The sequence below is a fragment of the Rhyacophila brunnea genome, unplaced genomic scaffold, assembly GCF_057557595.1.
Source record: "Rhyacophila brunnea isolate RB1 unplaced genomic scaffold, BYU_Rbru_1.0 scaffold_19, whole genome shotgun sequence".
Lineage (NCBI taxonomy): Eukaryota > Metazoa > Arthropoda > Insecta > Trichoptera > Rhyacophilidae > Rhyacophila > Rhyacophila brunnea.
This window is the reverse complement of record NW_028232848.1, coordinates 20,370,450-20,397,461: the sequence shown is the minus strand read 5'-3', so window position 1 is coordinate 20,397,461 and position 27,012 is coordinate 20,370,450. Positions and strand designations below refer to the sequence as shown.

Below are 27,012 nucleotides of genomic sequence, written 5' to 3'. Positions count from 1 at the left end.
CCCTGTTTGTAGGTAGATACCTACCAGTCTTATGAATTGGAGTAACCTTTGACATATTCCACGTTTCCGGAAAGATACCCGTCTCCATTGTAAAATGAAATATATTAATAAAAGTAAGTATTTTTTTGATAAAGTGAATACACACCTTTAAAAATGCAGAGAAATTATCCAGTTCCTAGAGTGAATTTTATTTTTAAACACACATAAACACATAACCCTCATCAATTGAAATGATTTCAACGAATGGACACCGTATGATAAATTTTCTTGGTGTTGATGTAACATCCAGATTCGTAATACTACTTGCATAAGTTGCAACACGACAAGAAAATGTATCTGCCACCCCGTGCCTGGTCACCTCTTCGCCCTTCCAATAATTATTGGTAAACCCACTAACACCGAAACAAATTTAGCATTTGGCGAAACGAGATAATATGATGCATATTTTAATCTTGGCAATCATGTTACCTCTCGGAAGAATGGTAATATTTTGACGACAATCATCAGCACGGATAACTAACTATCAGGCCGATGATAATATTATGATCACTTTCTCTATACCAGATAATCACCCTTACATCGTCCAAGATCTTAGCTTTTCCAGTTCCTTTATTCATAGAATAAGATAGATTCTTTTAATTTCGAAAATATCGTCATTATTACTTCACTGTTTAATTGCAGATACCTAGGTACTACCCGTGAATTCTGAATTCAAATCGATACATTTTTGTTGAATAATGACGTCTTTAAACAATGTTGTTGTTCCGTTACAAAGGTTAACAACCGTTTACAAATGGAAAACTTCGAATGTTTATATCTCGTAAGACACACAAACACCTCAAAATAGATGCATTCATCAAAATTTTAGCCAAGGAGTCTTCAGCAGGAATTTCAACGCCTCGAAGCTGCCGTTTCGAAGCCTTCAGGACAACTTACCTATGTTTACCTCACTGTATTTTTTGTAATAGTGGAAAATTGAACATCTCTTTAAAAGGATTATAATTTTGTGATTATAATATGTTATTAAAAAAATTATAATAACATAAGTCACATAGGTACGTAATGAGTGAGCGATCATTGGAGGAAAAATAAGTACCTGAGTATAATTTATTTTAATATTTTTTATCAGTATTAATACATAGGTACCTACTACTTATTTCGCCAATAAAATGTATGAATACAGGTACCTACCGGAGTATATTTCTTCAAACTCGTATTATAAATAGTCAATGCATTGGATCCCGTTCCATATACAGGATACTGGAAAATTTTCTGCAAGAAGATAAAGACACAAAAAATATAGTTTTCACGTAAACATCGTGCATATTATGGTTTACGTCCGCACTACAATAAATAGTTTTTTTTTCACTTTCAAATCAATATTTCATTTATTATTATATGTAGTTTATTTGCGCCAATTATTTCCAAACTCCCTCCAAAATACATTCTAAATTGATGTATCCCCTGAGTCCTGCGCATGGCGCCCACATCTTGAAACGGGCCACCAGGCTAGAATCTTTGACGGTCCCTCCTTCCTATCGCCAAGGTTAAAGACAATGATGATATACACACATATATATATAATACATATATATAACATGATATACACATGTGCTGAAAGAAACTCTTCAGGAAGTAAAATCTTCAGCCAGGTACAAATATGCGAGTGTCAAGAAAAATATTGTTTAATATTATTATTTTGATAGTTAAAGAGTTTTGTAGTTTGTTTCATTTATGATTGATATTATATAAATGTCCCGCATTTAGCTCCTAAATCCAGTTTTTTTTCACATGGTAAAAATCCCGATTTATTAAAATAATTATCTAGAAACGCTGAACGGAATAGTGTATGTATGTGTGAGTGACTCGGGTGCCAATAGTGAAGGACTTCCTCTGCCCACCATTAACAAGACGTTAGTCCCGAAGTTCCCAAGCCACCCTACCCATCCAGCCCCAGATTACAGTTCACTAAAATATCACCATAGTTTTATCTTGTTAATTTAATATCATTATGAAAACCTAAGTTATTGAGGCGAAACAAAATGTAATATAACTATGATAAGGTATAATTATTATGTAAACAGAACTTATCTGTATGTAGGGTGAGTCTTATGGACGCCAAGACTTATAGTCGCCAAATTTAGAAAAATAATATTCAATTTCAATTTATGTATTTTTTAACATATTGTGGACATTACAAATTATAAGTTTAAGACGTTCACAACATGACATTTAGAAACAAAGATATATAAGTATAACAGTATTACATAAAAAAAGAGATAGATGAGTAGATAAATTAGATATGTACAAGTACACCGGATGAGTTAAGCAGACCCTATTTTAAGAATTTATAAAACAACGTCCACCTAAACTCATTCTCACGTAGGTGGAATATATCAACACCCGAAGTAATTTCGTTGGACATTGTTATCGCCCTCCTAATTGGCAGTTTGGCTCTGCTCCTTGGGAGAATAAACAACTGATGGTCTCTATTTCTAAGATAGTTATCAGGGACACACAGGTCAACACTGCCCAGAATGGCAGAGTTCTCATTTATACCTCGTATAAGTCGAAAAAAATACGTAGCTAAATAAAGATTTCTTCTAAATTGCAGACTGCAGTATGTAAGCATGCCTAAGAGAAAGTCAGTTGGATAAAGCCACGGATAGTATCCATACAACCTCAAGTAAAGGAGTCTCAAGAATTTCTTCTGTACCCTCTCCACCATAAGGCCATACTTCAACTGATGCGGTGCCCAAACAATAGACCCACTCTCAAGTCTGCTTCGAACTAAAGAATTAAATAAAAGGTTTAATACCGTAACATCTGAAAAAACCCGGGAAGTACGCATGACGAAGCCCAAAATTTTAAGCGCTTTATTACAAATGGTAACTATATGGCTAATAAATGTCAGTTTACTCTCAAACGTAATCCCAAGATTCCTTACAGATGATATTCGTGACAGAACTCTGCCATGCATCGAGTATTGGAAAAACAACACTTTTGAGGCTCTGATAAACGATAAAAGATTGCATTTATCAATATTGAATTCTATTTTGTTACGCCTGCCCCAATTTAATATATTATCTATATCAAGTTGGAGCTGACGACAATCGTCCAAGGTGACAACTACCAAAAAGAGATTCAAGTCATCAGCGAACAACAAAAACATAGTATTTTTTATTACCAATGCTATGTCATTTATAAAAATCGTGAACAGCAACGGCCCTAAGTTTGAGGGGGACACCAGAAAATGTGTAAAAGGTCTGTGACTGATAAAGGCCGTACGGTACGTATTGTTGACGGTTCCTAAAATAACTCCCGAATAGCTTCAAAAATCGATCCGACAATCCAATAAGTTGGAGTTTTTCCATCAGGATGTCATGATCGACTTTGTCAAATGCTTTCGTGAAGTCATTATAAGAACAGTCTACCTGGTGGCCTCTATCCAGTGCCGATGACACATAATCGGTAAATACCATCAGGTTAGTTTCCGTTGATATTTATTTACATGCCTCTGGATCTGGCCAGAACAACATGCATACATTAATTGCTACTAAATTTTTTCACAGTTAATGACTTATTTCCAATCAACCTACTCAATTTAAAAATATTTTTGTTCGAGGCGCTAAAGAGACAATGGTCATTTTTTCATACTTATTATTATTTTATAACTAGATCCTGCTTTCAATATTTAAATATTATAATACTTTCCTAATAATACAAATAATGCGTTCGTTACTGACCTCATCTGCTATTGCATTTTGATTACCATTTTTATATCTGGAGGAATATTCAGAGCAATAATTATTTTCCATCACATTCGGATTTTGAGCTTCTTTTACAACTTGGCGTGACATTTGACGCCAAAAATGCTTTTCTAGCATGCGCTTGCGGATTCCTGAAAATAAATAAGTATGTAGTAGATCTCAGATAATGCACATTACCTAATTACAATAATATTTAGATACGTTTGATTATTTATTTTCATTATTTTTACCCTGTGCCCTGTGAACTATTTTCATTGAAAAATCAAATAACAATAGATTAGGTAGACTATGATATTATGTAAATGTAATTATTTGCTATATTTATCAAAATTGCTGATATTATATTTTCCCATTCATAATATCGTCATTATCATCATCAACCAAGATTAATCCACTGCTGGACGAAGGTTATCCCAACCTAATTCTACTCTTCTTGGTCATATAAACTGCAATATTTTTTTTAAATTGTGATTTTATATACCTACCCATTTATATCATCATTATCGTCATCAACCTGTATCAATCCACTGCTGGATAAAGGCCTTTTTAAGCTGATTCCACATCTTAAGGTCTTATAAATTCCTATTCTTATCAAATATAATATGTATTGCTTCATTATTTATCAACATTTGTCTCGATATGAATGTCCCGCACCGGAAAACTATATTGTTTAAGGTTAATTTTTAAAACAAAATATGATTTTTAAAATATTATTCTGTGGCTCCAAGGATTTATTTTTTATAGACAATGAAACAAAATAATGTTTAAATTTATTTTTTATGCTGCTAACCTTTTTTTATTATGTAAATGGGACCCGAAAGAGATTAATACTCGCATTATATTGGATCGCTATTTATGATAATCACGATTGAGATGTATAATTATTTATCATATATAAATGCACATATCTACACATATATTGTATTATAATTAATATGACAGTGGTAGCAATCGTCGATTGCCAGCTATTCTGCTAGGCTTAGCAGCCTGAAATGGTGTCAGATGATATTGATAAAGCCAGACTCCAGAATAGACTACGCACATGACTCCAAATTTGTATGGGCAGTGACGACATGCATATCGTAAAACTGACAAATCAGTTAAATTTTCAATTGTCTGACGTGAATGAAAATCCATCCCGAAGGGAAAACTATGGCGCCGTCTATACACACTTTACAATTATTATATTAAAATCCAACACCAAGTCACTATGACGAAAAGCTGTCTGCAAGACCTAGCGAGACAGACTGGCGAGAGCCAGCTGGCTCAGCTAGTATTTGATGAATAAGGCTAATCTTTAATTTAATACAAATATACATAACCTCACTGACCTATTTTATCTTTGAGGGCAGATATTGATGGTGTTTGATATTGGGTTTTCATTTCAGTTGTTCTATCTGCATTTGAGTTATCTTCGTTAAAATGAAAATCGTGGCTATAATTTTTATCTCTATCAAAAATGTAATCTCTTTGAGCACAGTATGATGGAAATATTAACCTCTCTCTTGCATTTAAACAAGATTTTCCATTTACGTAATCTTTCTTTAATGTTTTTTGGTACTTTTTGCACAATATTGTATCCATTTTATTATTTTTTTCCAATTTTAGCAAGCATTTCCCGTCCATAACATTAAATATATAGATTTTTTATTATTATTATTTTACCGATTGTATTTGGTTGCTAAGAAACGAATTACAAGACTATTATTATGTTATTGAGCTATGAGTATAATATACTATACAACGTCACAAGTTCTAAAAAATCAGCAATGAGATTAATGACAAAAAACATGCCCCATACCTACTAGGTAGGTATATATTTATTGCACCTGTGTCATAGTCATACGTGTAGTTCTTATAGTTTCCATCAAAGGTCTTACTAAAATACTATTATGTCAAATCATGAATCCACGTAACTCTATCAAGCTCACAATTTTTTATTATGTAATGCTTCTGAAAAAAATGTTTTGCACTTATGACGTCATTGCACCGTATATATTATTACGTGCATATTGCAATCACCGTGCAATGTCTTTGTGTAAAACTATTTTGTAAAATTAAAATAACATAATTTATGAATCAAATAAAATATTATTTTTCTTGATACTTTTTGCATTATCAAATTTTTAGGATATATTAAAATTTAAGAAAAATTGTGCCATACTTTTTCATTCACGTGAACATTCGTGATGAATTAGCCATTTTATTCCTACGGCAACTCTAAACAAACTTCAAAAAAGGCTTCGGCCATCATAGATAATATATTATTAGAATCTTTATCGGACATAGACTAAAATTGGTTTCGGCGAATCGCCGTCTGTCTGTCAAGTGGATGTCAATACAGAATTGCGAAGAAAAAAAGTAAAATTCGAGTTGTTTCAAAATGTCTCAAACAATTAGAAAGCAAGATTTGCCGCCACCTAATGGCTACCAGTCTATCCCGCATACGCGTATGCCCGCAAAGACTTATTTTAAAGGTATTTCAATTTATTTTATCTAACTCATTTTCAGCTAGTTCTTACATAATAGTTTACTGTCAGTGGGATAGAGGTTAGTTTTGTAGAACTAACTGTGTTACAATATTATATAATAATAATCAAGCTGTCTGCTGCTTAATGCTTCTAAGAATTATTGTTTTAGTTATATTTAATCTGTAGAGGATGTGAGCAAAATTAAATGAAGCTTTTGAGACATGTACTTAATTGTCCAAGATAACAGAGATACTAATAAGACATTTCTGGTCGACGGAACTTTCATATAATATATCAAACTGAATGCACGCCAGAGAATCTGGAACTACACACAGACATGATTTTGGTAGATATACGGAACCCGTATCAAATAGCTCAAAATCATTTGTTATCAGTTTGGAAACCAAAATGAATATAAATGTCACACATACTTACACAATGTTAGCATTCTGTATAGGTACGTTGAAATTATTAAACCTGATCTTTCCAGTCCACAACACAACAATTTCATTTTTTCATAAACTATCATTGTGCAACCAAAAGAAGAAAGCACAAAAGCAATTAATAATTAATTGTCATAACTAGATGTTCTTTGTAGGTAATATTTGTTTTTTTTTTTACACAAAACTAAAACCTAATCTACTAGACTATTTTGTTTTGACTTTAATTTGGATAAATTCCAAGATAATTAAATTGGTGAGACATAATATTCAATACTACTTACTCCTGTTATCAATACTGTTGGCTGTGTTTATCATTTAATTTGAATACATATAAATTTTTATTGTGTTACATTCTATAGTTTTGGATGACAAACATTCATTTTGAGTTCTACATTACAATATGGATTTCAAGGTTTCTTTGATGATACAGAGTAGGTACTGTATATTTACCATGATTGTCTTTGATGGAAGCAATATTATGATTTATTTTATTAATTTTGTCTTTAAGGTATTACGTTGTTTGTCAGTTACCTTGGTGTGACAGCTGTTAGCTTTTACCTGTACAATCTGAACAAGAAGAGGATTAAGCATGATGAAATCGAAATGAGGTCTGCGAAGATGGCCATTTACCCATTGTTGCTTGCCGAACGAGACAGGGAATTCCTCAAGCAGTTGTCCCGCAATAGGGATGCTGAGGAAAAACTCATGGCCAACGTTGAAGGCTGGGAGGTAAATGACATTTATTTTAGTAGATTCTTACAATAGTCTTACCACAATATCATATCTTTTTCAGGAAATTGATAAGTTGATTAATTAATTAACATTATGTGTAAATAAATGCCAATATTTCTATTTTTTCTTTTATTTTGATTAAATTTAATGGCTAATCAGCCAATATAAGAATAACACGAGGACAATATATAAAAATAAAAGAGGCCATAGTCCTAATTTAAAAATACAATACAATGGGGGAAAAAACTAACATTAAAACCAAATTCTTACTCTTGAAATACAAAAGTGTTATTTACCACAAATATTGATTCCTTGTGGTCTTTTGAAAATAGATGCGTCTAATAAATATTAGTAAAGGTTCACAAATATTAATTTATTGTGTAGACTAAACTAGGTTTTTACTGGTGGTGTTGATTCTGGAAATGATTCTCGAGTCCATTTCTTTAAATTAATGACGAAATTCCTGACTAATTGGAAACATTGATATAAAATTTGTTTAGTTCATCCCCACCCTAGGTGATGTAGTGGCAAAACACCTATAATTTGAAGCTATGGGTGTATATTCGAATCCTGTGTTTTGTAAATGTGATAAAATGGATTGTTCAGTGTATAAATGCAAACACTGCTATAAGAGATGTGTGCCAAACAATGGTAAGGTTAACTGACAGCGAACGTTGCTAATATTAAATCTACTTACTGTGTGAATTCAGATTAGACATGGATATTGCTGAATGAGCTAGAAGCCATGTTTTCAAATGTAGCCCGTTGTCCCTGCTAATATTGTCACAGTTCAGTTCCGATGTATTTCAATGGCTTCCTTTACCCAAACACCCGACAGTACTCTCTTGAAACTGGCTTATGCAATGACCCCAAAATATCGAGGAAAGCGATAGGCAGAATACACGGTGACAGCCCAAAAACCAAATATTATAACAACTAACCGTAGAAGTCTCGAGCAATATATTTTGGTTACTACCACAGCCCTAGTATTGTGATTGAAATAAAGCTTAAAAATGAGCTGATATTTCAGTAATCAATATACATAGTATAATTTTAATTTTTTATTAATGAAATCAATGTTGTCACAATTTCAGGTCGGCACATGGTACGGAGAACCAATCTATAAGACACTCCCTCCGGATACGTTTGTTGCGCCCATCTTCCATGAATACTATGCTCACTCCACCGTTGCAGGTTGGCGCAAGAGGGCTGACATCAAACTTTTGTCCTAAGCGAATACTAAGGCCATGTACATTGATAATAATAGTGCTTTGATCGATTTTCATAATATTTCTTACTATAGAAGTCATATTAAATTTGTGTTTTCAGCTCAAAATATATTCCAATGTCATTTTTACAAAACAGATAACATCTCTGTCTCATTGGTTTTCGATCAAAATTTACTTGGCGTATTCTGTCAAATTTTATTATTATCTATGCCATGGAAAGAAGTATAATATATTTAACAAATTATTTTATTCATTCAATTCACTTTGTAGAATGAAATACATAACTATTATTTAAATAAATTAGTTAAATCAAACATGTTTTTTTTTAATAATAATTGTGTTTATTTGTTATAAAAGTAACAAAATTTGCAGAAAATACAAATTATTCATGGAATTAATATACGGTAAACTCTTGATTGTCCTGGTGCAATTATCCATGCATGATGAACAAAGTTTCATACCAATATCTGAAAATCGTTAAATGATTCTCAAAAATCACATCTATTACAAAACAAAACACGTAAAATAATAGTCTGCATTAGAAATACATTGGTAGTTTATAGTAACAAAATAAATATTAATACAGTAAAATCCTGTTATTATGAATATGGTTTATTCGAAATTCACCTCATAATAGATAATAGAGGACAGTGCATATTAAATTTGAAAGAAATTGCATCGGAAACGCAACCAATGTTCAAAATTGCTATTTTTTCCATAGGTACATTTTGTATTTAGTAATTCGATTTTCGGTCCCAACGTTTTCGGATTAACTGGGTATTACTGTAGTTTGAATTATCTGTGATTATACCTACCCTTGCCCTGATAATCGAGAATATTATACGTGTATTTCGACATTCATAAGAAGATTTTCTATGGATATCATTACTCATGTTATTGTCAATAAAATTTTTTATCGTATTGAACAATCAATGACATTATTAATGGACGACGCACGCAATACAGTAGCTAGCAAGTAAATTCGCATGTATAGGTACACGTCACGCAATTTCCATTATGCGATATCACGCATCGGGAATTTATAGCAATATGACCTTTATTGTAATGGCGTTAGAGCAGTGTTTCTAATGTCAATGTTCATTTGAGCGAACCCATTCGAACCAAACCATTCGGCAGACCCAACAAAAAGCATCAGGAATTTATAGCAATATCACCTTTATTGTAATGGCGTTAGAACAGATTATGCCATTCGGCAGACCCGACAATAAAGTTAGTGTCATTTTTTTCCCCAGATGATTCGTCCATATTAATGTCATTGTGAACAATACAAAGATCAATCGAAGCAACACAATTTATGTTTCTGGACTATAAATCCACAATACATAGTAACTCTAAGTAGCTAACATAGTTAAATAACTTATTTTAGTAAAATAAATCTCATATCAAATTGCATAGGTACATAAGAAAGGTTAATAATCTTTGTGGATATCTCAAAACTCCTTATTAAAGCGGCTAACATAATGTAATAATCATTATGTAATGTTTATAATCATAGAAGTCAAAATTTGTTGATGCGGCGTATAGTCTATCAGAATTAATCACGACGGCGGTTTAGTTTTAAAACAAATATGATAATGGCAACATAGTGCCATAATAATATATACCTACATAAAAAGACACATTTTTCATACGCATGAATTTATGAGTATGCACAAAATACATACCTAAAACTCATAAGACCTTTTTTCTGATACTATTTGCTATATCTCTAAAATTTTGTCTTATGAGAGAGAAAAAAATCTCTCACAGTGGGACACAGCACTATAAGCAAGCAACTAACTCTAAATAAATTTTTATAGTTAGTAATTAAGGGGAAAAAATTAATTGAGTTATTTTCATGGTTTTAATTTATTTAATTTTTATAACAACCCTTGTTTCAATAGAGGCACATAAACAGCAATATTCACTGGGAAAGATATAAAAAGCCTTGTATGTTAATTAAACACTAAAGAGTAATTATCAAGCAGCGATCAGGAAAGTTAATTCTACGATAGACTAGAGAAACTATGCGATGGAAATTTAATTAAATATAAAATCAACGTTCACTATGATAATTCTATTTCTACTAAGCATTTTTTAACAATACGCAGAAGAATCTCTATAAAAAATTAAATAGACAATCTCAACTGATATTTAGATGTACGTATACACAAAAAGGGATTTTAGTGACTGAAATAAAATATTAACAGTCGTGATTGCATATTTTTAAATGAAAATAATAAAAATGTGATATTAAATTTCATAAAACTGTGTAAATATGCAATATTTTAGAATCACAGATACGTCATGACTTAATATACAAAAAGCTGTTCAACAATGTGTGTTTTAATGAATGAAACATTTCTGTGATCAAGATCTAACATGTCCTTCTATGTTGTATAGATATTTCATGCAGAAATGGAAATACTGTTAATATTTTCCATAGATGACGTAATGAGAAGAAATAATATTTAAATGTATAGATAGTATCACTGTTTTTTTTATGTACTATCCCGATTTTGTTTTGCTGTCGTCACATTGGTAGCTTTACCATCAGTTGCAATTTGACATCGTAACGACGTATGTATATGTATCATGGTTATTAAAACCTTTAACAAAAAAGTATCCCAATTTCTTTGAAATCATAATCAGTTGTGGGGAATGGAAAACTCAAGATTTAATTCATGAATGATCTCTTCAACCTCGTAGTGACTATTTGGTGTATAATTTGAGCTGGCAGTATCATTGGACTGTTTTTCTTCAAAGATGATACATAGTGAAATGCTGTTACTATCCATCAATCACCCACGATCGCCGTGCAGCTTAAGCGTCGACCTATAGTGTCGTAGGTCCCAGGTTCGAATCCTGGGTCTGGCAAAGTACACATATTGTTTTTCAATTTGTGTATGAGTCAGAGTATGGACCTAATAGGTTGAGTAAGTGGCTGACATCCATTTCTTGTAAAAACAAAATCTGTTAATACAAACCTCCGTGTGGCCCAAAACCAAACTCTCTGTGGAGGCCCATATGATCTTATTAGGATCGGGCATGGTCGGAAGAAAAAGAATACATCAATCCAAATCCATCCAAAAAAGGGCTCCAAAATATGTAATTTTAACAGAACGGTGCAACATTGCCCATAACTCCGCGGTAGAATAGAAATTTTGCTCGGAGCATTACCTGGACGAATAATATAAAAATCTAGTGACATTGATTGGCCACCTCGTTCACCTGATTTAATATAACTAGATTTTTTCTTTGGCGCTATTTGAATGTATGTATCTACAAAGAGAAGTCAATAACAAGAAACATAACATTTGAGAAGAAATCAACCGTATGTATTAATAAATATGACAAAATGTAGTCGAAAGACCATACGTTTGCGCTACAGCCATTGTGTTGATATATTTTACATGTAATATCAAGAATTAGATAAAAGATTATGAGGTATTCAAAAACAAAATCGGAACAGTACGAGTAGGTACATAAAAACAGCCTGTACATTCAGTAGGCGCTTGGTAATCCGGCATTCACCAATAGTCCAGCATTTTGCAACTCAGGTCTCCTGCTCTATAATCAGGCGGGTTTCACATTAAACTGCCGGATTACAGAGCGGAGTCGCTCGGCAGTTCGGTGCCTGACATTAGATAGAATTATTTCCTATAGAAATCCAATAATCCGGCATAGGTGAAAAAATATGGGCGTCGGACTGTAAATTCAGGTGCTTAGTGTTTCAAAAATTATACATCAAAGACACATAATGTACTAATTTTACTAGAATAGATACTTCATTGAGTTTAAAATAAAAAATTGGGAAAAACCTATTTCACTATATCTTCGCGGTTCATTATACTAGAAGTAAAAAGTTCAATTTATATTAGTGGTAGCACACTATCTAATTTTAGTTTCATAAAAAAGCAGCCGTAGAAGAATAGAAACATAGGTTAATTATGTTTCTTTATGATTACTTTAGCATAAGAAGCGAGCTTTGTAACTCTAGCCTTGTGCATATGCAACATCATGGTGTATAAACCAGGCAGGAACAACAGCAACAGGTACAACCGCATAGCTGTCGGCATGTGGAATGCAAAATTCCAACTGTTTGGCAGGGAGACAGTGAATTTTTCGGTTTCTTCAAAGAACGGAATGTTCCGCAGAACGATGATGCCTTCGCACAAGATTCCTAACGGATACAGCGGGATCCAGAGCGAGTAACGCAGCCACGTCAACGCATACATGTCTTTTTTGTACAGTTGAGAGATGTAATATGGATATCTGAAAAAGATCAATAATGATTAATTTACTTATTATCTTTTTTAAATTTCAATGTTGTTTATTGTTAAAATGCAAGTATTGTTATACTGAACCTTTTCAATACAAGAATTGAACAACCATATCGATCGTTTATCTTGAAATACTTGTAAGCCGAAACATTTTAACTCAAGATAGGAGTCGTATTAGTATTACGATTGTACGTGTGGTTGCATTGATAAGAAGTTCAGTATTGTCTTCTTCTATTGACAGCGCCAAAAACAAAAAGTATGTTACTTTGTTTACTCATTTCTCAATATTCTACGTGATTATTCACGATAAAAATAATGGTTAAAGTATTGCTTTTGGCTACCTATGTAATAGTCGACGCAGGGAGTATCTTTCCACAGGTATTTATAGCTAAATTTTATATTCGAATGTCTGCTTTGATATGGCAATATGTGAAATGCGTGAAATGTCTAATTTAAGTTGAATGTAATTCTACACTATCCAATCCTATGAATATAAGTATTCAAGGCTTATGTTGGCAATATCTGCATGAAGAACCATCTATATAATTAACTAATTGGGTGAATCTGAAATTATAGTGGAATGTTATAGTAGAAGTGTGAAGTTTTCTTCAAATGAACCTGCAATGCGAAATGACTTGTAGCTAACTTTATCAGTAGACCAGAGATCCTTCTTTTACTTCAACTGTTTACATTTAGGCTTCATATCTATTGGTAAAGGTAGTTTTCAACATTTTTGCGTAAACCCATTTTGGTCAAAAATCAGATTTTTATTAAATACTTACATCTAATTTGCATCTTGTACATTTAAATCATTTCAAAAACCTTCTAAACTATTTATCTGCAGAAAACATTGTTTCGGGTTTACGAGATTGAAATAATTGAATGACAGTATGCCACTTATGAGTTAATAAAGTATTTTAAGTCCTGTCCGATCTCTTGAAAAGACGCTTTGCAAGACATGTGCTCACTGTGCTTCAGAAACCTATAACTCTGCAAAATGAATATTTTTTAAAGACACGTCCTCAGCCATATATGTACATATATGGATCAAGCAGAGACGGTAACAATTCAAACAAAAATACAGCACTGATCTTTCATTCTTTACCATATTCAATCAATCAACATTGGGAAAATTTCTAATTACAACATGCAATTCTGCGATGCACAAGACAAAACATAATGAACTTCATATTTTGTGGTATATTATTCAAAATTTTAACATATTAAAATAGATTCACTCGTGGTATTCCTAATTAACCAATATAGCAGTATAGCTGTACATGGTGGCTCTCGTAGTCCAGGCTCCTGGTTCAATTCCCAGTGAGGTCACAATACATTCATATGATTTGATTCAAATCGGTTTGGTGTTTTGGCTTGTTTATGTAAAACTATTTTCGGTTTAAACATAAAACTTTACAAACAAAACGTAAAAATTATGTAAACAATAAGATCAAAACAAGTCAGCACCAAGCAACTGTATCATTCGAGGCGAAATACAGAATTTCAAACAATCCCGTACCCACCCCGAATTCGTTAAAATAAAAGATCGCCAGCCAATTGCGGTGTGTAGGTAACCGTAGCCTTGGGCACTGCAGACGTGTCTATAAATAGAAATGCACATGTGCATCTACATCATAATATTCATTTCAATGATTGCCATGCATCAAAAATAAATTGAGTTTTTAATTTTTATATTTTTAATTACATTTTGAATATTTCAGAAGTAAATTCTGGGAAATAAAAATGTGAAACTGGGTATTAAAAGTTCTAAAATGAAATAATATCAATATCGGGAAAACGTGATGTTCAGGCACATAAAACCGAGATTCCACTGAATGTAAATATTAGAAAATATGGAAAAGAAAATGATATGTCAATAAACAGAATAATAATAAATTATTTTAAAAAAATCTAACTACCTGTGTGTCAAACAAATAACTCACTAATAAAGGGTTAAAAACATCACCGGTCCATTACTTAAGGCTATACTTCAGCTGAGGCATGGTCTAAAAAGACCGTGACTACGCGACGCGCAGATTGTGCAAACAATGCATGACGAACAAAATATAATTTGTCATAAAAATTCAACATGCGTCCATTTAATGTTATATTTATTGTTATTTAAGTAATAATAATAATATATTCATTGACATGTTTTGTTTTTCGAGTAAATAATATGTAACGTTTTTAGTCATCTTTACACGATTTAAGAATTAATTCCTCCAACGTCGTCACAAAACAAATTGACGTGCTCACATATCAACTATCACTCTCCGATTGGCAACGCGTGCGAAATTACATCCCACCTATTGCTGAAAATTATTTGTTTCACTGAAATATGCTCTTAATTATAATTTAAAAAGTTTAGTAGAAATACATAATATTATATATGAGATATATGTTTGAACCAATGACATTATTAATGGACAACCACTCAATACAGTAGCTAGCAAGTAAATTCGCACATAGCGACATTCGCACATGTATACGTAGACGTCACGCAATTTCCATTATGCGATATCACACATCGGGAATTTATAGCAATATCACCTTTATTGTAATGGTGTTAGAACAGTCTTTCTTGTGTCAATGTTCATTTGAGCGAACCATTCGTCAGACCCGACAAAAAGCATCGGGAATTTATAGCAATATCACCTTTATTGTAATGGCGTTAGAACAGATTATGCCATTCGGCAGACCCGACAAAAAAGTGAGTGTCATTTTTTTTTTAGATGCTTCGTCCATATTAATGTCATTGGTTTGAACCTACATTAATTTAGTTTTAGTAAACGATCATGGTTTACCTGACAATTTCAACAATGCTCCAAAGGATAGTCAGATAAAATACAACAGGCTTAGTTTGCATTCGAGGTTCTGCTTCAATCATCGTGAACAGAATCATAGCTCTGCCAGTAACCTGAATGAAAGGTGTAAACACGCCTCCCTAAAATAAAAACAATTATGGGTTCTCTGAAAAACTGCATTTAACTAAAATGAGTGCAACACAAATGTTAAAAAGCATGTGTGGTAAATTACTAATTACAATCTGGTTATCCAAAAATTCAATTGCTGTTTATGTCACATTTTTATTTTGACAGTAAAACGCAGTGAGAGTAACCCTCGTTTATCGCAACCCCGGCGAGTGTGAATTCGTTATAACGCAATTGATTTTTAATAAAAAATTTTGCTCCACACTTATTTGACATGTACCACATGCCAAGAAATCATCATGACTGGTCAGTGATAATCACACACGAATGATCAGTTATAGACAAATTTTACATAATGAGCGAAGACAGGCCAAGCAGGTTTAGTACTGTATAAGATTAATGATTATAAAAACAAAAAAATACATATTGTACATAATGGATAGGTACATAATATTAAATCTTAGCTACAACCATGTGGTATTATAATCTTTTTTTTTTACCATGTCCGATTCTAATAAGATCATATGGGCCTCCACAGGGTGGAGGTTTTATATTAACAGATTTTGTTTTTACGAGAAATGGATGTTAACCACTTGCTCAATCTATTAGGTTCATACTCTGACTCATACACAAATTGAAAAACAATGTTCACTTGCCAGACCCAAGATTCGAACCTGGGACCCACGACATTATAGGTTGACGCTTAAGCCGCGCGGCCATCATTATAATTTATACTTGCATGTTACATTCTCTGTGAAACATTCGATGACCCAGTATTAAACAGTTACAACTCAAAAAACGTAGTTTTCAGATAATCATGTTTTAATAATAAATGTTGAATATTTTACAATACACAAGATTTGACAAGTTTTAAAAGGATACATGTCAGAATTTATCTATTCTAAATTGAAACGTATCGTCAATCGCCAGTTTTAAATGGAAACAATTCGAAATGGATCTGTACAAAACTGGTTTTGTTTGAAAGTTTGTAAAATTTCATTTGGGTTTTTTGGCTCTCAAGGTATCTAAATTATTTTTTACGAATTGTTTTTGTACAAAACCGATAAGAGCTCATTTTTACGAGTATATTGATACCAATATCGCAGAATGTCAAATTTTTGACTTGTTACCATTCAATACTGGGTCATCGAATGGATACACAAAAACGCTTTGATGTTTGGCTAAGCTTAAACTTCTCTAGATCAAGTGGTAATTGTTAATTTTAAGAAGCCTTCGACTTTGACCATCATAAAGCAGACATTGCCGAACAATGTGACATTTCTTCATTGTCGCTTCCGCATTGACATTTAGCATCATTTATTATACCTAAGCGACCTATTGATGATGCAAGATTGTAGTGATCAGCCCTGCAGTGATCAATTGTTTCCCTACGTAATCCCCCAAAATCAAAGGGGGTGTATTGATTATATTATGTATATTTATCTATATCTTGTATAAATCCAATCCTAAAAATTACTTAACTTGTGGCATGTGTGTAACACGACAAAGTACTGCACAATATGTACAATGCACCCAGACTCTCATAGATAATTAGTAGTAGGACATGTCCACCATATTATGCCGAATAGATGGGTTAAAAAATAATAAGCAAAGGTTTGATTTGAACTGTAGCACATTTGGAGGAAGTGGAAAAAATATGATTTACAAGTGTTATTTGCCTTAAAAATTCTTATCTTACCTTCGTGTAGCCAAATAACGGATGCATCACTTCCAGGAATTGCATGAGTTGTAAAAACTTCAGTGCACCTCCAATGTATTCGTATGTGGTCGGCATAGAATCGATTCCGAATTTAGCATACCTAATAGCCATTACAGAAAGAATGTAGGTGAAGCCAATAAATTGGAACATATTATAAAATATTAGGTACACCTTCTTCAACTCCTCTGAAACAATAAAAATGACACTTTTCAACTACAAAATTTACAATAAAAATACCAGAGATATAAATTAATAATCCAATCAACTGCAAAATTGATTGCGATAATTATTATTCTCTGAATAATAATCGATTCAAAACATTTAGATTAAAAATGAACGGGCTATATATAACAAAGCAAAACGTGCTACTGTCAAACACAAAAAAACCTACATACTTCAACCATATTATTATCCGCAAATAAAAATAAAATTTGGTCCAAATCACAGTCCTGGGAAATCTAGAGGACATCAAAGTTAATCCCCCCACCGAACCACACCACCCTGCACTACACCCGGTCTAAATTGAGCATATTACGGGACCCTACGTTACTAATGTACTGGGGCAGCAGATTTGTACTTAAATAAAAAAGAGATTATCTTGACTAAGCAACCTCCTTAAGTAGCCCAATATGTCCAAGACGTTGGTGATCTTATTCTGCTGATCCAGAGTACACACAAAGATTTAAAATTTTCAAAATATCAGTATTGAAAACCATGATAAATGAGAGCAGGCAAAAATGCTTTAGAAACAGAAAGTGCGAAAAAAAAAAAAGTGAAAAGCAAACAGGGTTTAAAGATAGTCGTAAAATAGTAATAAAGAGTTGTAATAAATAACAATTTTTATTTAAAAAAATGTTAACACTTATTTTATGTCATGTCGTGAACGCTTTGAATTTATAATTTGTTATGTTCATTATATGTAAAATAAAGAAATTTGAATTTGAACAATGTATGTCCACTTAAACAATTTCCTGAATAGTCTATTTTCTCAGTATGTGAAAATGTTCCTAGTCCAGGAGTAGTGCACTTATGCCACTGGTGCCACGTTTGACACACATGGAAATTCTACTGGCACATGAAAAAATTGAAGAACCTAAGCCGGGATACAAGACGTTGTTTAATTTTAAAACAATTGGAATTTCAGGTAAAGCACTTAGTCAAAGCAAAAAATGTTGTTGCTAATTTGAAAAAGTGTCCCATAGCATGCCACTTATTATTACAAATATTTTTTTGGGTCTCGGGTTCGAAACCCGAGTCAGGCAAACTCACATGTTTTCAATGTGTGTTTGCACCCATAACATGGACCTAATAGGTTGAGCCAGTGGCTAACATCTATTTCTCATAAAAACAAAAAAAAACTGCTAAGAAGCCCCTTCGATGCACATCAGATTGTAGAGCTTATTAAAAAGAAAAAACATAAAAATCATCACCACTGCTGCCCTAGTGACTAGTCAATTGATTGGATATATCTTATGGCATATTTTCCAATACTATCCTTTAGCATTTTCCAAGTTACCCCACCAGCCTTCGTCCTAGTTTCCCATGAGGACTCTCCTCAGCACCCATGCAAAAGAAAGCCTGCTAAGTTCAACCACATTAGTCAAATCTATATTATTGATTTGATGAAGGTAAATAATTTCGAATCAGCGGTGTATATTATAATATGTAATCCACCTTTTCTATAGCCCATTTCTTCTTTTTGTAATTTATCATACATTCCAGGATAATCATTCATGACATCTCTACGTTCCTCTTCACTATCGTCTAAGCCTCCGTCCTCTGACTTCCAGCGATCAAAATCAACCTGTAATAATTCATTTTTGATGTAAATAAACTCATAAAATTTACATTATTATAGATGACATGCCATACATCTTCCAGTATAAATCATCAACCGGCTGACTTTGGAAATAAAATTGTCCGTCGAGAGTAAATTTGTCTGAAATGCCATTTTCTTTCATATTTTGAATACTACTACCATCTTTGCTCTCAAGGTTTATCTATAGCCGAGCACCGATTTTACGTTTTTGAAGGTGCCAGGAGGTTTTGTGTGGCGGCAGGTGAGAGGCTGCAAATGTTTTAGCAAAAATATATATATTTTTTTTTTTAAATATATTGAAAGTTTATCTTTATGCACTTACCAATCATATGCAAAATGTCTCATTTGGACCAGTGTTCTTCTGAAAAAACACAAGTTTAACTAACGGCTGAGACTGGCATTCTGTCTTCAAAGACAGGCGAATAAGTTCGCATTTTTTGTATGGCCGGCCCTGTACGCCCGGCCATATCTGCGAACATATTCGCTTTGACACAGAATCGGATTTATCTGAGTAGTATACCAACTTAACCATGCTTCATGAGCTTGCAAAATAATTTCAAATGTCATAATATAAGTACCATAATATAAGACTCGTTTGTTTATGGTCAAAATTCTTTGGGAAAACTATAATGGGGTATAAAATTTTTTTAAAAATAAATTAGTATACTTTTTATTAAAAAATCATACAAGTTGGTTTGGAGTAGGGAATCCAATCCCGAGCCAAAATTCTGATCCCGGGATTTCGGGATTACAATTTGACAATCCCGGGACTGGTCCCGGGATTGGCATTTTTTTCCATTGTTAATATAAAATTTTTATATTTACAAATAACATTGATAAAATCGGTCAAAAATAAATGTAGTATAATTTATAATATTTAAGACATTTATTGTTAATATTGTATACGTTCAATCTTTGAAATACATAAGTTTAATGGAGTAAATAATATTGTAATATAAATAATAATGTGAATTTAATATGAGATTGCTGTTTCTGATAGTAAAGACATAATGAATGGATTAGCGAGATTTAAAATAGTAAAGCAAATAATCATGGCGTACTTATGGCCTTTCCGCTTCATAAATCTAATTAGTCAGCCAAATATGGAACTGCCGTAAAACGTATGAGATCATGGTGGAATTACTTTGTTAAAAGTGCGAAGCATTGTTTTTTTCCAATCTTTCTAATTTTTAATAATTTATGTGAAAAAATAAAATGAATCGGCAACCTACACATGGGTATAAATCAAACTTCATTCAAACTCAGTTTATTTCTAATGTAGTTATTTTTTATTAAAAGTATTTTTTCTGTTATATTTTCGCTTTTATTTTATTTTCCATAAAAATTGATATAAAAATCAATCCCGAAATCCCGGGATTATGTTTATCAATCCCGGGAGTCATAGGTATCGAAAATAGCTCGGGATCCCGGGATTGGAATCCCTAGTTTGGAGCATATTATATCATTGTGTTCTTACACCTTTTCTAGAATATTTCTTTTCTTTTGAGCTGGCATTATTTGTATGGGTGTAAACAAAAAACAACAACAAACTTAAACAATTAGGTATAGGTAAATCGTTCTACAGTGGCACTATAGGCGACACGCGGTTGTATTGGAATAGTTTTCTGTAATGCTTGTTTCTATGCTAGCAAACAATACCACTACAACTGCATGGTGGTTTTACCGTGTCCATGGTGCCACTGTATACTGATTTACCTATACATTGTGTTACATTGGACTTGGGCATTACAAGCATATTTATAAATAAAACGAACACATACATCTGGAATTCATTCCAATAATTGTCATAAATTGAATGTGTTCAAATAAATTACATTTTTAATTTAAATTGAATTTTGAATATCTCAGACATAAATTACAAGTAATAAAAATGTAAAAATGGGAATTAAGTGTACTAAAATGAAACAGTATTGCAGAAACTACATGCAAATAGTGGGAAAACGTGAATTCTGGGTACATAAAATCAAGATTCCACTGTATATGTATACACGAATAGAATGATATACAACTTAGTGTTGAAGTGTTGGTTGTAATAGTGTTTTACAAGCAAAGAACGTTTTTACCTGCCAATTTCCGTTTTTATTGTTTGCCCATTTAAAACCATTCAAGAAGTGCAATTTAGAGTTTTTTTATAACAATTAAATTAAGAGAAGTTTTCAAAAAATATACATTATATGGTGACAAGAAATCAGAATATTAAAAATATCTATGCTGATAAAGATATCTTTGCTTATGTAATTGATAGGACGATTACGATCTCGGAATAAATCAATCAAGGTGAAGATACATTTTAAATATCAATCAATGATAAACCCATCGTTAATATGTCATTGCAGAGATAAGGGTGTTTTCTCTGCACATTTCATCAGTGTCAACTTAATATAATATAACATTGTTGTACTTATATTAAAAAATTCCACAACCAACTACTTACAAGGAATCATTTGATGAAGCTTACAGATCGATAGTATCTTTATTTTGATGTAAGTGAATTATTATCAACATCCAAACAAAACAGATAATGCTGTCAAAAACAGGAACATAAAAATAAAACTTAGATGAATATACCATTTTTAAGTATAAATAAAATATTGGGCAAACCTTCAGCCAGACAGGCTTCTGGGGTTGAGATGTAAGCCGTGGCCACCATGCTGGACTTGCTTTCATCAAAGAAAGTTCTACTTTGGAATCAAATACTTTACAGCACTGAAGACTTGCATCCTAAAAACATAACAGATTTCCGTGTATTTTCATTGTCATAACCGCTTTGGTAAGATCATGATGTATTTTAATAGATTTTAATACGAGGATTGGTTCTTAGCTCAACTCCACAATTTCAGAAGTAACTTAACAGCTAGAATTGGTTGTAAATCATTTGTTCATAACAATATCAAGCCACATATCGTCGCTTAAAAATTGAAAATTGATACCTTTTAACTTATTTTTTTTTGTGTTTAGTTAAAAAAATGATTTTTTTTCAATTTTCAATTTTTTGAGACGGTTTTTGTTTGCCCCTGAAAATTTTAATTAATTGACTTCCGCGGTGTTGTTTCTTAAGCGACGATATAGTGAAAAAGTAGAGAATTTGTGTTTCTGAGATAACAAAAAAAAAATCACATCTTTCAATGTAGATATAAAAATGAACAATATGAAAATGCCAGACCAATTACGTAATGTATCAAAATTAAAAATTATTAATCCTTTCAAAGGACAAACGTTTTGATTTTGATATTTTTGAAATGATTTTTGAAAAATTTGACAAAGATTGAATTTAATTAATTTTGGGCATTTTTAATTGCCTTAATAGACTTGAACTGTTTGGGCATGAATACAGTATGGGTTGATAAAAAATTGTATTCCATGAATAACCATCAGTTGATGAAAAATGCAGAAATTGCCAATAGGAGTAGGTGGATCTTAAACAATTGTGTAATACATTCTGTGGAAAATGGTCTTTTGAGACGTAAAAACAAACCAAAAGTTTTCAAGTGTTTTTGATGATATGGAGTGCGAAAACAATTAATATAACAAATGACAGAATATTTAATTGGTAGGTAAGTCATGGCCTCGCAAGGGGGAGGGGGTCAAGGCTCTAGCCTGGGGGACCAGTGTGGCGGGTCGGCCAGCTAAGTGTGATAACAGAACACAAAAAACAACTTTAAAAATTTTAATAAATAATTTTATTAGTCATATTACATTATCCTCGTATTATGGTAGCAACTTTTTATTTTGTCTTCATGATTCATACATACCTACTCTTATTTTTGCTGATGTGACAACACGTGTCTATTTTGATAGATTTAAGAAGAAAATCAATCGCTTTTTGATTATAAATTCAACAATTATAAACATGGCATGTGACAAATAACGATTAACGAAGTGTTTTTGATTTTTGTCAGCACAGGTTTGAATATGATTTAACTATAAATATTACTTTTGTATCATTTAACACATTCGCGGACACGTGTTAGCTAATACATGTTAATGATATGACACATATTGGAATTAATGTTTACTTACTTTTTTAATTTTTCGATTTAGATACACATACTTATAGAAATGAGTTAGGTCTTAAGATATGACACTATCTGATGGAAATATGTTCGCACCATGTCACAAGTAGACAGGGAACATATTGTTTTAATCCAAAATACGACTTCTATAAACGTTGTGTCGTATTTCATTCCACAGTACAGAACGTCAACGGACGTCCTGTCATATCACATCTCACAGAATACGACGTTTATAGACGTCATGTCCGCAAATGTGTTAAATTAAACTGACTTATTTTGTCCTAAATCCTGTAAAACTTCAGAGTAATAAAATGAAGAGAGTGGGTATTGTGCGGCAAAATGAAGCGATGTTTCTTGCGTATAACGCATAGTAGAACCTCAATTTTATTATTATTAACTTAACTATGAAATGTTAAACCATCATGTTGTTTCTCAGTATGGCTACCAAATTTAAACACAATATAGTTAACCATATTTTCTACTAAATTAACAAAAAATAATTGGTAATTGTGCCGCAGATGCCCGCATGAGCTTTTATAATATTTTTTTAATGAAAACAGTTTATTCCATGTAGACAATAATAAAATACCCTTTTCTGTCGGCGCAGGTGCTTTTTGATCCAATAATTAATTGTTAATTTAAAATTTTCATACATTCTAATGCATCATTATCACAAACTAAGATTATATTAGGTTGAGGTAGGTTAGGTTAGGTTAGGTTAGGTTAGGTTTGGTTTGGTTTAGTCTAAAAAGAAAGTTATAAAATCTCATGCGGGCATCTGCGGCATATTTACCAAATAATTCTTCAGTACCACTAACTTTATAATTAACACAAAAATAATAAATTTCAGCAACACTTGCTCGCAGTTTGAAATCCAAATCAATATTTACCGGAGATGTGTACAACAAATATTTAATTTAGCCATAGAAATTCAATCTTACACCAACTATATATAGAGATATAAGAGTGCCGAATGCTTTCTCACTCGTACTTATGGTTCGTTTTGTTCAGGTTTTCGTGTGATTCCCAGTTAAATTTAGTCTCAGAATGAAGTGATAGGTTTTTAATTAAATGATAATTATGGTATCAGATTTTTCATTATTTTACATCAAATACTTAAATACAACGATCGTCAACATACATGCAATTACAACACCTGTCCCTTAAGTTCACCTTGCGGAACCCTGGGATTCTAACGAACACTATTTGGCAAACACTGCTGTAGAGCATCATGCTTCCCTTAACTTTAGCGGTAGGTAGGAGACCATGGAGAGATGTGGAGGTCATGGGCTATATTAAAAAAGTAGGTAGGCACTTCAGACTTACAGATTTTACTTTTGAATATAAATCGAGGTGGAATCCGTAATCATAGAAACCGTGAGCACCGAAACCCTTTACAGTAAATTTGAAATCGGTTTCCGAAATCTTGTAATTCGGATTCTTAACATCCTTCAGGTCTACTTTGAGCGTCACAATATCTTCTGTTTGTGCCCAGTAAACAAAAGGCGTCAGAATGGTCATGATGCACACATGGGACATAAACGAATTAAACCAATATGTGTTATCTCCAATCTGAATGTTCTCAATAAATGCAATGTTCAAAGTGTGCTCTAATTGACGATATAAGCCGGCATGAAATTATTTGCACAAGCATTATTCAATTTTGATCAAGGTCCTTGACAACTACATAGGATATCGTAAATTGGCATTAGTTTATTTCACTAAGACAGATTATTATATGTGACTGTTTTATATAAACTTTTAACGGTGCCACTCATAAGTCTTTACTTGACGTGTACGATATTTTAACCCAGTCGTCCCAGTCTATGGTCTATGTTTCAACACAGCCTTTTTTTGTATTTGACATTTTCACACAAAGATTTATATTGCCAGGCTTATATTTTAATAGACTAAACTAAAATTATGAATAATAAATAATGTCAATTAATTTTAAGTGCTCGACCGTAGTGATTTGGTGGGCGCGGCGCGGAGACGTCTTGCGAAACTCATACGTATAACCGTGTGTATTATGCCCCAAAAAAGACACTGTCTACGAACATTTTACACACGGTTATACGTTTGAGTTTCGCAAGACGCCACCGTGCCGCTCCCGCGCGACCACTACGTTCTTGCACTCAGTGCTCAGCCGTAGTGGTTTGGCGGGCGCGGCGGCGTTTTGCGAAACTCAAACGTATAACCGTGTCTCACAAAACAAAAATCATCCATCAATCATTGTAAATGAAAGGAGTTCTACCTACCATTAAAACTCTTATTATTCTTGTTGACTCTGAAGTCCCTTGAGATGTTGATCGTATTTTTTGCCTTGTATTTTTCTATGCTGGCCCTTTTTACCCCCTTTTCTTATTGATTATTTATCTCTCTGGTTGCTCATCTTGTTTAGCAGGCTGGCAGGACTGATGCTTCCGTTGGTTGCGTCCTTTTTGTCTCTGCTATTCATTTTGATATGTCTCAAGGAAACCAGGTAGATGTTCTCTGGACTTCAGAGTCAACAAGAATAATAAGAGTTTTAATGGTAGGTAAAACTCCTTTCATTATTCGCTATTGACTCTGAACTCCCTTGAGATATCTTTTTGTTATCATCTGGTAAAGCAAGATAGATCCTGCAAGACAGGATGGATGAAACCTAACATGGGAATTAGGTATAATATATTCCTTGCTTTTAGATTCAGTGCACCGGGCTGAACAGAGAGGTCAATATATTTCGTTCCCCCGCTGTAGAAGTCTGTGTGTCTATCGGTTTCTGGTAAAATGTTTTAAGGGTAGCCTCCTGGCGCCGATTACCTCTCTGCAGGATGTCATCTATGGGGTGATTCTCTAACCAATTTAGGGAGGCGACTGCTGATCGAGTGCTGGTGATTACCCCTGCATCAGCGAGTACTGACTTCACCCAATTTCCGATGACTGCTCGAGTCGCAGGTTTTGAGAGGCCTCTTGATGAGATAAATAATGCCGGAATGTTACCACCATATTCTCTTCTCTCATTGGAAACGCAGATACCTAAGTTTTCGTAGCCAAAATACTGGATCGATGTTTTGGCAGTTGTCAAAGTGTTTAATTTCCATCCAGATTGGCGGTGCCTTGATGTGTCCGTCTTGGAACCAAACACTGGCCATAGAATTATATGGTCGCCATTATCCGCTACACTGAGTAGGGTAAGGTCATGAACCCGTTGTCCCGATGCGAGTAATAATAATATAGCTGTTCTGCGTGAAACTTCATATGGGTTGTATACTAGTGGTGTTGTTTTCTTGAGGTAGTCTAAGACTATTCTTGGATCCCAAAATAGCCAAAAACACTTCTTCTACCATGGGGCCACTAGTAAATATTTTCCCCTTGCCGTGTTCGGGTGTGCCAATACCTGTGGAATTAGATTCGGTGGCGGGAATATCCAAGCTAGTTTGAAGTCTCACTGTCAACTGAAGGCATCATGGAACAGTGCAAGGGCATCGTTCGGATTTCGTGAGATATACGTTGTGACAACATGGGTTGTGTTGAACGCGAACAGGTCTACGTCTGGGAGTCCCCATCTTTGAAATATGGGAGTTGTAGCCGCCATAACT

General features: G+C 33.1%; 2 protein-coding genes across 2 annotated transcripts; one reads left to right on the top strand and one right to left on the bottom strand.

The window, feature by feature from the left end:
• The first annotated feature begins 6,068 nt into the window (after positions 1-6,068).
• Positions 6,069-8,959, top strand: ND-B16.6 (NADH dehydrogenase (ubiquinone) B16.6 subunit). The gene is made up of 3 exons (XM_085945700.1): positions 6,069-6,247; positions 7,193-7,413; positions 8,511-8,959. Exons 1-3 carry the CDS (start codon positions 6,154-6,156, stop codon positions 8,646-8,648), a joined length of 453 nt encoding a protein of 150 aa, XP_085801826.1. The 5' UTR covers positions 6,069-6,153; the 3' UTR covers positions 8,649-8,959.
• A 660-nt stretch (positions 8,960-9,619) lies between these two features.
• Positions 9,620-25,306, bottom strand: Hacd2 (3-hydroxyacyl-CoA dehydratase 2). Its single transcript, XM_085945699.1, has 6 exons — positions 24,758-25,306; positions 22,020-22,139; positions 19,253-19,382; positions 17,558-17,763; positions 15,733-15,872; positions 9,620-12,920 (listed from the first exon to the last, which is right to left on the bottom strand). Exons 1-6 carry the CDS (start codon positions 24,968-24,970, stop codon positions 12,590-12,592), a joined length of 1,140 nt encoding a protein of 379 aa, XP_085801825.1. The 5' UTR covers positions 24,971-25,306; the 3' UTR covers positions 9,620-12,589.
• Positions 25,307-27,012: the final 1,706 nt, after the last annotated feature.

Excerpts from the sequence above, each read along its gene's own strand:
- ND-B16.6 (XM_085945700.1), top strand. The coding sequence starts at position 6,154 with ATGTCTCAAACAATTAGAAAGCAAGATTTGCCGCCACCTAATGGCTAC. Across the intron at positions 6,248-7,192 it reads CGCAAAGACTTATTTTAAAG|GTATTACGTTGTTTGTCAGT; the intron begins GTATTTCAATTT and ends TTTGTCTTTAAG. Across the intron at positions 7,414-8,510 it reads CCAACGTTGAAGGCTGGGAG|GTCGGCACATGGTACGGAGA; the intron begins GTAAATGACATT and ends TCACAATTTCAG.
- Hacd2 (XM_085945699.1), bottom strand. The coding sequence starts at position 24,970 with ATGTCCCATGTGTGCATCATGACCATTCTGACGCCTTTTGTTTACTGG. Across the intron at positions 17,764-19,252 it reads AGAAATGGGCTATAGAAAAG|AGGAGTTGAAGAAGGTGTAC; the intron begins GTGGATTACATA and ends TTATTGTTTCAG. Across the intron at positions 12,921-15,732 it reads AGCATTGTTGAAATTGTCAG|ATATCCATATTACATCTCTC; the intron begins GTAAACCATGAT and ends GATCTTTTTCAG.